At 36.7% G+C, this 12571-nt stretch overlaps 1 protein-coding gene across 5 annotated transcripts in view; it reads left to right on the top strand.

The window, feature by feature from the left end:
• Positions 1-11362, top strand: part of POU2F1 (POU class 2 homeobox 1) — a 109933-nt gene extending 98571 nt beyond the window's left edge. For all 5 annotated transcript variants that reach the window (XM_070750183.1, XM_070750186.1, XM_070750184.1 and 2 more), the window contains 4 exons: positions 392-497; positions 2772-3114; positions 4782-4867; positions 7647-11362. In XM_070750183.1, the coding sequence (XP_070606284.1) occupies positions 392-497; positions 2772-3114; positions 4782-4867; positions 7647-7957 (846 nt within the window). In that variant the 3' untranslated portion in view covers positions 7958-11362. The remainder of the gene's footprint in view (positions 1-391; positions 498-2771; positions 3115-4781; positions 4868-7646) is intronic.
• Positions 11363-12571: the final 1209 nt, after the last annotated feature.

Here is a 12571-nt window from a genome sequence, read left to right as displayed (position 1 = left end):
CAAAACCATTTGAATTGTGTTATATTGGGAGATAATGTAACAATTCTTGCTAAGTATAGCAAGAGGATGATGTTGATATTTTACTCTCTGATCTAAAAATCTGATACTTATGAGTGGACATGTACACAGTTCTGTTCTTATTTCTATTTTGCAGTTGGTGAAAAAAATAGTTATGCACCTAAAGCATGTGACTCTGAATACTATATTTAACTTTCTTTATGTAGTATGTTAATGTATTTACACACAAAAAAAGATTAACAATTTCTAAAGATAATAAAAGACAGCTTGTTACGGTGATCATTTAAAGCTATATAGAAGTTTTCATTTGACTCCTTTATTCTTTGCTGACATTCTTTTTTTAAGATTTCAACAATTTTCTTTTGATCTATAGGTGGCAACTACCCCAAGCCTTGTGACAAGCAGTGCAGCTACCGCTTTGACTGTCAACCCTGGGCTCCCTTTAACCAGCGCAACTGTAACTAGTTTGGCAGTCTCAGGTAAGAGGCCAGTTAGACTGTAATGGCATCTAAAAGCTTGCTCTTAAAGATAAAATTATCATATCTATATACTTTATCTTGTCAGGGATGTATTTATGTTGTATACATATATACATGTGTGTTTATATATATACACATGCATGTGAACATGTAACCATCATAATAAACCCTAGTGTTTAACATAATAAATACAAATATTTTTTAAATGTTCATTTAATACACAGTAAAATAATAGAAATATGAGGACCCAGATTGTGGGGGCAACATGCTGGCTCTGTTAAAAAATGCTATTGCTAACATGTTGTAAGCCGCCCTGAAATTAAATAAATAAAAATAAATAAATATTCAAATGCAATCAAATTCTGAAATAATTGTTATACAAAAATGTCAGAGTGAATAAACCTGCAGTGAAGTATTTTTAAAGAACAGAAAATGTAACTAAGCTAAACTTCTGATAATTTAGTTATCAAGTCAATGAATCATTGTGTTACTCACATTCAGATGTACTGCTTTTTAAAACGACACCAAGGTTGGTTTGTTTCAATTTGTAAACTCTTTGTAAACTACTGCTTCCATGTGTAACTCTTAATTCAGATTGAGGAAAAAATTGAATGACATCTGATCATATATTTAATAAATACTTACAGTTCATCTGTATACAGCACCAAAAATGACTTATTCTGCAACTCTTGATTAAACTGAAGTTCTAAATTGTTTTTTAAAACTTTAAAGTTCTTGAGCCAAATACAGAATTACTATTTGAGATATAAAAATGCCTACATTTGTAGAAAGGCAGATTACTTTATTGTATGGAATTCTTTGTTAGTAGAGAGAAATATGATAACAAAAGGTGTTCTGATCTAAAATTTAAAGCATCCATATTATAGTTTGTTTCTTAATACTGTTCTTATATAATAACTTAGTTTCTTAATATTGTGATTGCCTAGGGTTTGGGGCCATATTGAGTTTTTAAAATAAATTACTATTAGTCTTTAATTGTTGATGAAAAATGTTCATGCAAAAATATTCATGCAGTGTGTAAGGGAAGAGAGACTAAAATCAGATCAAGTGATATGCACACTTGACTCCCTATAGTTGTGTTTGAAACTATCTTCTGTAATAAGATTTTCAACCTATAGATACAAGTTAAAATTCACTTTATGTGGTTTATGCTTTGTGTGAAAATGCTTTAAATGGAGCAATAGAAATATTGATATATAATTCCATCCTTTAAAAAAAAAAAATCAAAGATCATTGGTAAATATTCTGTAGCCAAAATAGTTACATTAACAAAAAGGAGACACCAACAGTTTTGGGGAGTTCCCAAGATTTGCACAAGTACCAAAAATATTTATGAAAAATAAAAACCAAAATGAATGAAATGGAAGTATATTTACAAAAGGGGTATTTTCACTGCCACTTAATGTCTGGCTGATTTGTAAAGAGATCAGCAGTGCTGCAGCGATGTACTTTTGGAACTAAGATTAGAGAATTCAGATGGAGGAGGAAGTTGATAGCATCAGGAAACTGCATGGGAATACTGAAAAAAAGTAGTGTTCCAGTTGAATACCAAATGCCATAGATTGCTATTTTTAAACTACGAGTGCCAGACATAGTTGGAAATAATATTGTGTATTTCTTAAAGGAAATAAATTGATTTTGAAATTGGTATACTCCATCTGTGAAGGTTTTTTTTTTTAGCCCTGTCATAACCTTTAACATCACTAAACAGGACAGTTGTTAAGCAAGGATACAGTAGTCCCTCACCTATCGCTGGTGTTATGTTCCAGACCCGGCCGCGATAGGTGAAATCCGCGATGGGGAATTTATCGACTGATAGTACTTATTTAAGTATTTAGATTGTAATTGTTTGGTAAGTTTTCATTGTTTTAAGTGTTTATAAACCCTTCCCACACAGTATTTATTTTAGATACAGTATTTAAATACAGTATTTACAATTTTAGATATATATATTTTTAAAAACCTGCCGATCGAGTTCGGCGGGCTGTTTAAATCTGCCGATCGACTTCCTCAGAAACCCGTGAACTAGCGAAGATCCGTGAATTATTTTTCTCATTAATATTTCTTGAAAACCCGCGATGAAGTGAAGCCGCAGTAGGTGAAGCGCGGTATAGCGAGGGACTACTGTATTTGTATATGCCCTGAGTTGGCCACTATTTAAATTCAAATTCTTACCCTTTTGTTCCATCAGAGTAACATTGGCTTCATTTAGCAGTGTCTCATCCAGGTACTTTAAATATTATATCATTTTAGGCCCCACAGAAACCATACCCAACAATACCGCAACCGTAATTTCTACGGCACCTCCAGCGTCCTCAGCAGTAACATCACCCTCCCTGAGTCCTTCTCCTTCTGCCTCTGCTTCCACATCTGAGGCATCCAGTGCCAGTGAGACAACCACAACACAGACAACCTCCACCCCCCTGACCTCGGCACTTGGGACCAGCCAGGTGATGGTAACTTCTGGTTTGCAAACTGCAGCAGCAGCTGCACTGCAAGGAGCTGCACAGTTGCCTGGAAATGCAAGTCTGGCTGCTATGGCAGCTGCAGCAGGATTGAATCCAGGCTTGATGGCATCTTCTCAATTTGCAGCTGGGTGAGTAGCTTTAAAACTTTCTAACAGGAAATCGTCCCAACAATGTTTAATTTAATAACCAAAATATATGAGGTAGCGGAAATGACAAAGCTTACATACGAACTACAGGACAAAGATATTAAGGAATTCCACAAAACTTGGGGCAGGTGGTATATCTGGATTTCTAAAAATAAAATAAAGGAACAATGAGAATGACGATAAAGTTATTCAAGTTATCAAATTTAGAGAGAAATTAAATTGTAATTAAGAAGAAATATTGTCACTACAAGGCACTATTATACCATAGAAAAAATGAAAATAGAGTAATACCTCATCTTACGAACCTAATTGGTTCCCGGGGGAGGTTCGTAAGACGAAAAGTTCGTAAGATGAAACATTGTTTCCCATAGGAAACAATGTAAGATCAATTAATCCGTGCAACGAAAAAAAAACCCTGCAAAAAAAAGACGATGCCCGGCTGTCACCTTTTGAAACAGCCGGGGGGCTTCTCAGCGTCCTCCTGAACCCGAACGCCAAACTCGAACCTTCCTCCCGGAGGTTTGGTAAAAGTTTGGGTTCGGGAGGCCGCTGAGAAGCCCCACCGCCCAGCTGTCACCTTTTAAAACAGCCGGGGGGCTTCTTAGCGGCCTCCCGAACCCGAACTTTTGCCGAACGTCCGGGTTCGGCATTCGGGAGGCCGTCAAGAAGCCCGGCTGTCGCCTTTTAAAACAGCCAGGGGGCTTCTCGGCAGCCTCCCAATCGCCGAACCCGGAAGTTCGGGTTCAGGAGGACGCTGAGAAGCCCCCCGGCTGTTTCAAAAAGCGACAGCTGGGTGGCGGGGCTTCTCGGCGGCGGCAGCAGCGGGTTCGTAAGAAGGAAAAAGTTCGTAAGAAGAGGCAAAAAATTTCTGAACCCCGGGTTCGTATCTTGGGTTGTTCGTAAGACGAGGGGTTCGTATCATGAGGTACCACTGTAATCTCATAAAAACAAATATGTTAACGGGAAAGTCAACAAGATGTATGTGTAACAATTAACAAAGGGAAAATACTGTTATAAATGAATGAGCTGCTAAATCAATCATCCTGCCACTTAGCAGGTGTAAATATTAAGCTCTGATACCAAAATAACCCATGTATAAAGCATAATGCTTTATTTTTGTTATGAGTGTATATATGTTACTATTTTTGCTTTCTTACTATTTTTTCTCTTTACAGATTTACATGTATATACATTCTGTAAATGTTGTATTGTTGTTTTGTCTTTTCTCTCTTTTTTAATGTATATAATTAATAAAGTATTTTTTTTAAAAAAACTTGTTTCTAAAGAACCAAGTTAAGTGAGAGAACCTAGGAGTCATCACATTTCAGTACCTTTATCTAGAATATATAGCGATTAAAAATCTACATATCTTGTTAGTTCTCTGTTAATGAAAGTATAACAGTATAACATTTGACACTTTTCCTAGTTTAAAAATATTTACTGGATCCTTGTACATATTTCTATCACTTTCTTCCTCAAATATTTAGTGCTACAGTGTGTTATTGTATATTAAAAATTAAATAGTTTATTTCATAAATCGTACTTCAGTTCTCATAGTTAAAATTCTAGAAAAAGATACATTTTGCCTTTTAAATTTACGACTCACCTGGGTTTTTTTGCTTGTTTTGCTTTGCATTTTGGATTTGCAGAGGTGCCTTACTTAGTCTCAATCCTGGGACGCTAGGTGGTGCTCTCAGCCCTCTGATGAGTAACAGTACATTGGCAACTATTCAAGGTTAGTTACTACTACACAATAATTTCTGTCTCTGTTAAGTTTCTATCTTTTTTTCTGTTTCTGTTTTGAAAGCTATAGATCAGACGTGGGTTTCTCATGGTTCGGACCAGTTCACCCGGACAGATAGGGAACGGTTAGTGATGTCACAATGATATCACGGAACTGGTTCAGTTAGTGCGGCTCCGTAGATGCCATCTTTTTTATTTTTTAAATTTATTTTTATTTTTTATTATTATTATTACTATTTTCTTCTGAGCATGCGCAGAAGCCCAGTTTCCGGCACTGTGCATGCGGTCAGAATCTTATTTTTGCCTTTTTTTCCGGCACTACACATGCGTGTGCCCACGAGGCACGCTCACACAGAAGAAAGCGAACCAGCCACGAGATAAGTTAGAATCTACCCCTGCCGTAGATATTATGTATAATTAAAATGTAAAGGTCTAGTTGAAATAATTTAACAAGAATTTGTTTCTTAAAAAACATAGGTAAAGGTTGAGGTTCCCCCACACATGTGTACTAGTTTTTTCCGGCTCTAGGGGCGGTGCTCATCTCAGTTTCTAAGCCAAAAAGCCAGCACTGTCCGAAGATGTCTCTATAGTCATGTAGCTATCATGACAAATGCCGAAGGCACAATAAGCACTGTTACTTTCCCACCAAAGTGGTCTCTATTTTTCTACTTGCATTTTTTAAAGTGCTTTCAAACTGCTAGGTTGGCAGAAGCTGGGACAAATAACGGAGCTCACTCCATTATGCTAGGGATTCGAACTACTGAACTGCTGATCTTCTGATCAACAAGTTCAATGTCTTAGTCACTAAGCTACCACGTCCCTTAGGAAAGAAACATACATGAATAAAAATGTCTATTTCAATCCATCTTAGGATGAAAGGCAACAAGTAAGCCTCTGATATACATCTTCACATATTAAATTACATAACAAATCATTGACATCTTGATTACCTTGTGTTCTGCCTGACTGGCTCAGCAATGCTTAATAAGTCCAATGAAAAGCAATCAAACACATATGTGCTTTGCTAAGCAGCAAACTTGTATTAGATAAACAAAAATAGCTTACTCAAAAAACAGTTCTTAATGTCCGAAAAACAATGCAAGGCTTACTTCAGCTACATACAAAAAAAACACAGGGAAAAACAAACAAAGACAACCTGGAATGAACAAAGACGTTTCAGGAGTCCTTTTGGATTTTTGGAAGCAAACAGCAAGTCCCAGAGTTTTCACCTCCCACTTGTCTGACAAAGCTGGGTTGAAAACTCCAACGGCACAGAAACTTCGAAGCGGGAACCACAAAACAACACAGATAAACAGCCACAGTTTGCCTTGGCCCCTGTTCTCTTTTTCTCCCTTTAGCCCTCATTAAGGGAACCACACCCAGCCCAGGTGCTCCTATCATGATTTATAATACTTCTTAAAGCGATCCCTTCTTTGCAAAGCTCTTCGGTTACAGAAATCAATATATTGCTCTGCAGACGAACTGAGCGAGGACATACTGTCCAAGGGACTGCAGGCCAAATCCCCTGGGCTGTCTGCTGAATCCTCCTGGCTCTCTGCCACATCTTCCTGGCTATCTGCTACATCTTCCTGGCTGTCTGCTGAATCCTCCTGGCTCTCTGCCACATCTTCCTGGCTGTCTGCTACATCTTCCTGGCTGTCTGCTACATCTTCCTGGCTGGCTGCCACATCTTCCTGGCTGGCTGCCACATCTTCCTGGCTGTCTGCCACATCTTCCTGGCTGTCTGCCACATCTTCCTGGCTGTCTGCCACATCTTCCTGGCTGTCTGCTACATCTTCCTGGCTGTCTGCCACTTCTTCCTGGCTGTCTGCTACATCTTCCTGGCTGTCTGCCACATCTTCCTGGCTGTCAGCCAGGCTTTCACATTCACTTTGTGCCGCGTCTCTCCCATCTGTGGGAGTAACGGCTGGCCCAGGCCCAAACACAACACCTTGTAATTTGCTTCGAACTGAGAGAGCTTGTTAGGATCAAAGGTAAAACCAAAATACTTATATACAAAATTTCCCCAAAACGTTGGAAATAGTGGGTAAATGTTACTTTCTCTTTATTTATCTAAAGGTGGCAAAGATACCTAATTGTCCTGCCTCTTTATTTCCTTACAACAGTCCTGTGCAGTAGGTTGAGCTGAGGTCACCCTGCCAGTTTTCATGCCTAAGAGATGCCTGGAATCACATTCTTGTGGTTTCTACACCAGCACCTTAACTGCTACTTCAAACTGGCTCTCACTTGTGAAATAAACAGTCATTTAAAAAACCCCTTCCATTTGAATTTGGTACATATTTAGTAAGTATTTGGTTTCTAAAGCTACAGACCAAAGATTTCTGAGAATATGAGCTCATTGATTAAAGATGCTTGAACTCTGATTAGGCAATTCAAATCTCATTATGTGGTCAATTAGACAGAATTGGCAAGAAAAATACCCAGGCTATGGCAAGATACAAAAAGGAGTTTCTCATCCCCAGCTACTTGATTAGAGTCTAAGGATTCTTTGCCTCAATTTTGGAAGTCATCTCAAGTTTTTAGAAAGGCAATTTTGTGATTTTCATGATGAATCTAATGAACCTTCATTTTTCAAATCTGCATTTCCTATGTCGCAAAAATTGTAAATTTCCTTAAGTGGAAAATGAATTTACAATACAAATCATTAAAGAGACCTTAAAAGGAAGTTCTTTTTTTGTTTTATTTTTGCATGTTGTGTTTTGGGTGGTGGTAGTTATGTTGATGCTGATATTTATTCTTCTTCTTTTTAGCTCTTGCATCTGGTGGCTCTCTTCCAATAACATCACTGGATGCAACTGGAAACTTGGTATTTGCCAATGCTGGAGGTACACCCAACATCGTAACTGCCCCACTGTTCTTGAACCCTCAGAATCTTTCACTGCTCACCAGCAACCCAGTTAGTTTGGTCTCTGCTGCTGCAGCTTCCGCAGGGGCCTCTGGACCAATTGCCAGCCTTCACGCCACCTCCACCTCAGCGGAATCTATCCAGAACTCTCTCTTCACAGTGGCTTCAGCCAGTGGGGCTGCTTCCACCACCACTACCGCCTCCAAGGCACAGTGAGTTGGGCTCAGCTGTGCTACCCCTAGCCTGTTTCGTGCTGCAGTGAGATTGGCTGGCAGCTGGGCTTCTGAACTGCAAATTATGTTTGGCTTCCTCATGCCGTCTTACTGGGGACAAGGGAGAGAAGGAAAAAAAATAGAAACAGGAAAAAAAAACAGCAAGAAAAAGAAGGATTTAAAGCTGGGACAAACAATTGCCTAATTTTATAAGAAACACTGTCTTTTCAGGATTGCTTCATTGATTGGAGAACTTTCTAACCAAAAATGTAAAAAAAAAAAAAAAGGACTACTTATCATTTCCAGCAGTCTCAGTGACAAGTTAAGGTGGGTTATCAACTCAAACATAGGAATGGGTTTCCTTTTTTCTTTTCTTTTTGATCTGAATATCTTTTTTTAATTATCTTTTATTGGTCTGTTGTACAGGCCATAATGTCATTCAAGATGTTTATAATCTTATCAATCGTGTTGGGGGTTCCTTTCTTAACTGGTACAGTTTAGGCAGGCCTGTATTACTTGTGTATCTCTTTATGATTATTATTATTTTTTTTATATAAAGAGAGAAAGAAAGTTTGGACACATTTCTCTTTGCTCCTGGAACAGTTTCAGTGAGTTCCCATGCCATTCAGAGGGAACGGAGAAGAGAGGGAATCATGTGAATCACAAATATTCTTCATAATTTCCTTGGTGGAGAGTTTTATGAGATTCTCTCAAAAGTGTTGGCAGTTAAAATAAACATACTGAAGGTCATGTGCAAAGATAGTCCACAAATGAAAGGTGGGAGTTTTGTTTAGACAACAGTTTGTTCATCATATTTGGCCAAATCTAGCCCTCATTTGCACGTATTTGGCTCTTGTTGATCCAAGGGGGAAAGGATTTGGCCTGCAGAGTCTGTTTCAACTATTGTGGTGATGATTCGCTTATTTCCTAATAAGCATGGAAATAGCATGCTTAATAGGCATAGAAATTGCCACTTTACAACTTTGGAAATACTTCTGTTATTTACTTTCTCAGGAGACTGCCTATATTGTTGATAACTCATACACATCCACTAAATCTTCCTACCAGCTGTTTGGCATGGGATTTCAAAACAAAAAAAACCCTGCATTGGCTCATTTTTAGAAAAAAAAAATTCCTGAAGTCTCTTGCTTTTATGATTGTATTAAAATTCTTTTGCATTTAAAACATTTTTGTTCCAGAAGTAAACTGGGTCACATGAACAGGAAGTACCATTTACGCCAACACAGCCATAACAAGCAGCCTTTTAATCTTGTTCCATTGTAAACAATCTATAGTGTTTTTACCATTGCTGCTGTGGGAAATAGTGGTAAGGGATGATTGGAAAACAGGCCAACTTGCTGTGGAATATGATAAGCACTGGCATGTTGCATGTATTTTGCAATGTTTCATGCTGTTACTCTTTTTTGCTGCTGAAACATTTATGGCAGTAAACATCTCTACTAAAGAGGTAAAACTGTTCTCAAGCATCAAGTAGTATGTGCAAACAACTGCTGACAATGGATGAGAAAGAGAGAGATGGAGGAAAGGAGACAGAGAAAATGTTATATTGACTTGAACTCATATTTTCTCAGAGAAAAAGAAGATGGATCACTACCGCATAGCTGGCACTTTCCTATTTCCTTGAGACAAATTGGAAAATATCAGAACTGTTCAATATTCCTTTCTATTACTATTTGGAATATAGGGAAGAGGGATAATAAAGTTCCTAAGCTCACATAGCTGCAATCCATTACTTGCTCCCCACCAAAATATTATGTCTAATCAGCTAATAACAGAAAAAGAGTTCATTTATAGTGCCATCTCTGCTGGGTGACTCCAGTTTGCAAACCTGTATTAACTATCAACTGGCGCAAATCTGTCTCCTCTCCACCTGCTATTATGCTGCCTGCTCTCTCTGAACTACAACTTCCTGATTCACAAACTATTTAAATATAAGAAATTATTTCCTGAAACTGAAAGAAAAAACTTGTGAACTGTTAAGCAGGGAAATGAGCAATGTCCGTCCACCGTCTTTTAATGTGTGTTTATTTTTTTTTAATGTTTTATTTTTTTAAAACTAAGCTTGAACCAAAGTCAATTTCTAGCAAGCTGCTGTACTAATGGACTAGTTTGTATAAGTGCAGTTCAGATGCAGAGAGGTGATAGATGCTACTGACAATTTCTTTTCATTTGTTTATTGTTTTATGTAAAAATTGCTGCTTATTTTAATCTTTTGGTGGGTCTTTTGATTGATCTTTTTGTATATCCTTAGGGCAAAGTCTTAACTTGATTATTTTCTAATTTTCATGGTTCGGGTTGGGTAAATAGAATGACAATGGCAAATGCTTACTAATTTAGCTGATTCTGCATTCTCCTTAGCAATTTGGATCAGTCTAAATCCTGGGATATGCTATCTTCATAATTCTAGTCTCAGAATACAAACATAATATTTTGGGTCAAAAGTTTAACTCACTTATAGCAACAGCATGCTGCAGTCAAACTAGGTAAGAAGGCAGGAGAATATTCAAGATGCTGGCCTATAGCCCATTATATTGACTAATTTCTACCAAAGTAAATACCAATCCAGTAAATGTTTAATTTGTCCATTGAAATAATATTTTGCTTTTTTATACATGCACAAACATACACATAATTATAAAAGCAAAGAAGGTAATGGTGACTTTTGATTGTGTTTTCTCACCCGTAGGCTTCAAGGGAAAGGTCCTATGGATTTATGAACCAAAAAACAAAAAACACCCATTTTATCATCATAAACATTTCAAAGAATTCAGGGAAATTAATTTGGTTTGTCTACCTGTAGTTGATTAGGTTCGCTGTTTTTGTTAGGTATGAAGGTATGATATAGAGACATTTAGAACTTTAATTAGCTCAGATGATTGCTGTAAAACATTTAGAATTATTTTAATTTGCTCATATAATGTATGAATCCAACAATAAGTATCTTATTTATAAACATTTTTCAGACCTTTCCATTCTTCCCTGTATCGTACGAATAGCCACACTATTAAAGGGTGTTATAACTCTTATATCAGAAAAACTGGAAATTCATAAACAGACAAATCAGCAGTTGTTTGCTGATTGAATTGTAAGTTTTATGTTTGATTTAAACGGTTCACTTATATATCTGATGAGTTATCAGGAGATTGTTGAAAACTTTTGAATAATACAAAAATACTGGAGTTTTAATGGTTGTCATTATTATTTTGCCACCTATTTAGTTCTGCTCAGTAATTTGCTTGCTCCATAAATTAACATTATTTCACAGTCTAAAATAATTATCAGCTTCCATAATATTGTAATAGTTACAATTGATTTAAAACTTCAGCAGAATATCAGATGTGTACAATTGTAGAATGTGTAGAAATAAACAATCTGGAGGGCCGGAAAACACATATTTTACCGATATTAGTTGCGACAACTTTCTGATAGTCACTACAAATGCAGTTTATGCACTCAAAAATATGTGCACTATATACGTATCCTCTAATAACTAGAGACGATCACTTAATAATTCTATCACTTGATGTCATCACTTGAGTCAATTGTGTTACAATCTCCCAATGTTCTAAAATAAGTTACAAGTGATACTGTTCCCATTTCATAGCTACCGGTAAGGTATTTTGTCATCCTATTCATCACATTCAGTGAGACGCAGTTTTATAAACCAAAATTTGCATTTTTCTGGGACCTTATTACCTTATTTTACATCAATTTTCTTTTATCTGGTATACGTCACAGAATTGGATCACCCTTTCCTTTGCCCCAATACAGAAATAACATTGGCTGGGGATGATAGAAATTTCAACCCAGTGTATTTGGTGAATTTCCAATTAGAGATGATTGCCTTAAATTTTATTGGTGATTCATTGTGGAACAGGTAGATTTCTATCCTAGCTTCTCCAGTCTTTGCAGCTGCAGATAATTTCTGAAATTTGAACAATCTGTGTTCCTTTCAAATCAGGAGGAAACTTTTGATTACTAAAATTGAAGAATGTTAAAGATGTAAAAAGAATGACATCTTGAAAAAACAAATCTCTTGACAAATATTTTAAGATACTGTTTAAGGTTGATCTAACTTTAAGTTCATTGTAAATACTTTCTGCAGTGAGAAAGTTGTTCTTCCACCTTATAAAGTATCAAACGTACAACAGGTATTGAAACATTGAACCCATGAAGTTTAGAATTTCAAAATTGACTTTCCATTTTTCATTTTGATCATGTGCTACCAGTTTATACATAATGGATTTCATGTACAGTGTTCATTTATGTGAAAAGTATCATATGAATATTTTTTTGACAGTTTACTTTTGAAGAGTATAACATTCATGTTTTTCTGATATATTATGGCTCCTTTTTTGTTCAAGTTTTGAACTTTATGTAAGACTATTAAATGCAGACTTTTTTCCCTTTCCTTTGGAAATGTATAAATCTATCTATCTATGTATAGATAGATTAGATAGTCACTTTATTGAAACACACCCATTACAGCTATGCCAATAGACTGTCCAGATATCCTGTTGGTTCAAGAATGTCTTTTAGGCCACCTGCAGTAGCTCAATCCACACTGAATTACATTGTTCAAATTGAAGAGCTAGAT

The sequence above is a fragment of the Erythrolamprus reginae genome, chromosome 4, assembly GCF_031021105.1.
Source record: "Erythrolamprus reginae isolate rEryReg1 chromosome 4, rEryReg1.hap1, whole genome shotgun sequence".
In the NCBI taxonomy this organism is placed as follows: Eukaryota; Metazoa; Chordata; class Lepidosauria; order Squamata; family Dipsadidae; genus Erythrolamprus; species Erythrolamprus reginae.
The sequence above is the reverse complement of the archived record's forward strand: the minus strand, read 5'-3'. Positions and strand labels throughout refer to the sequence as shown.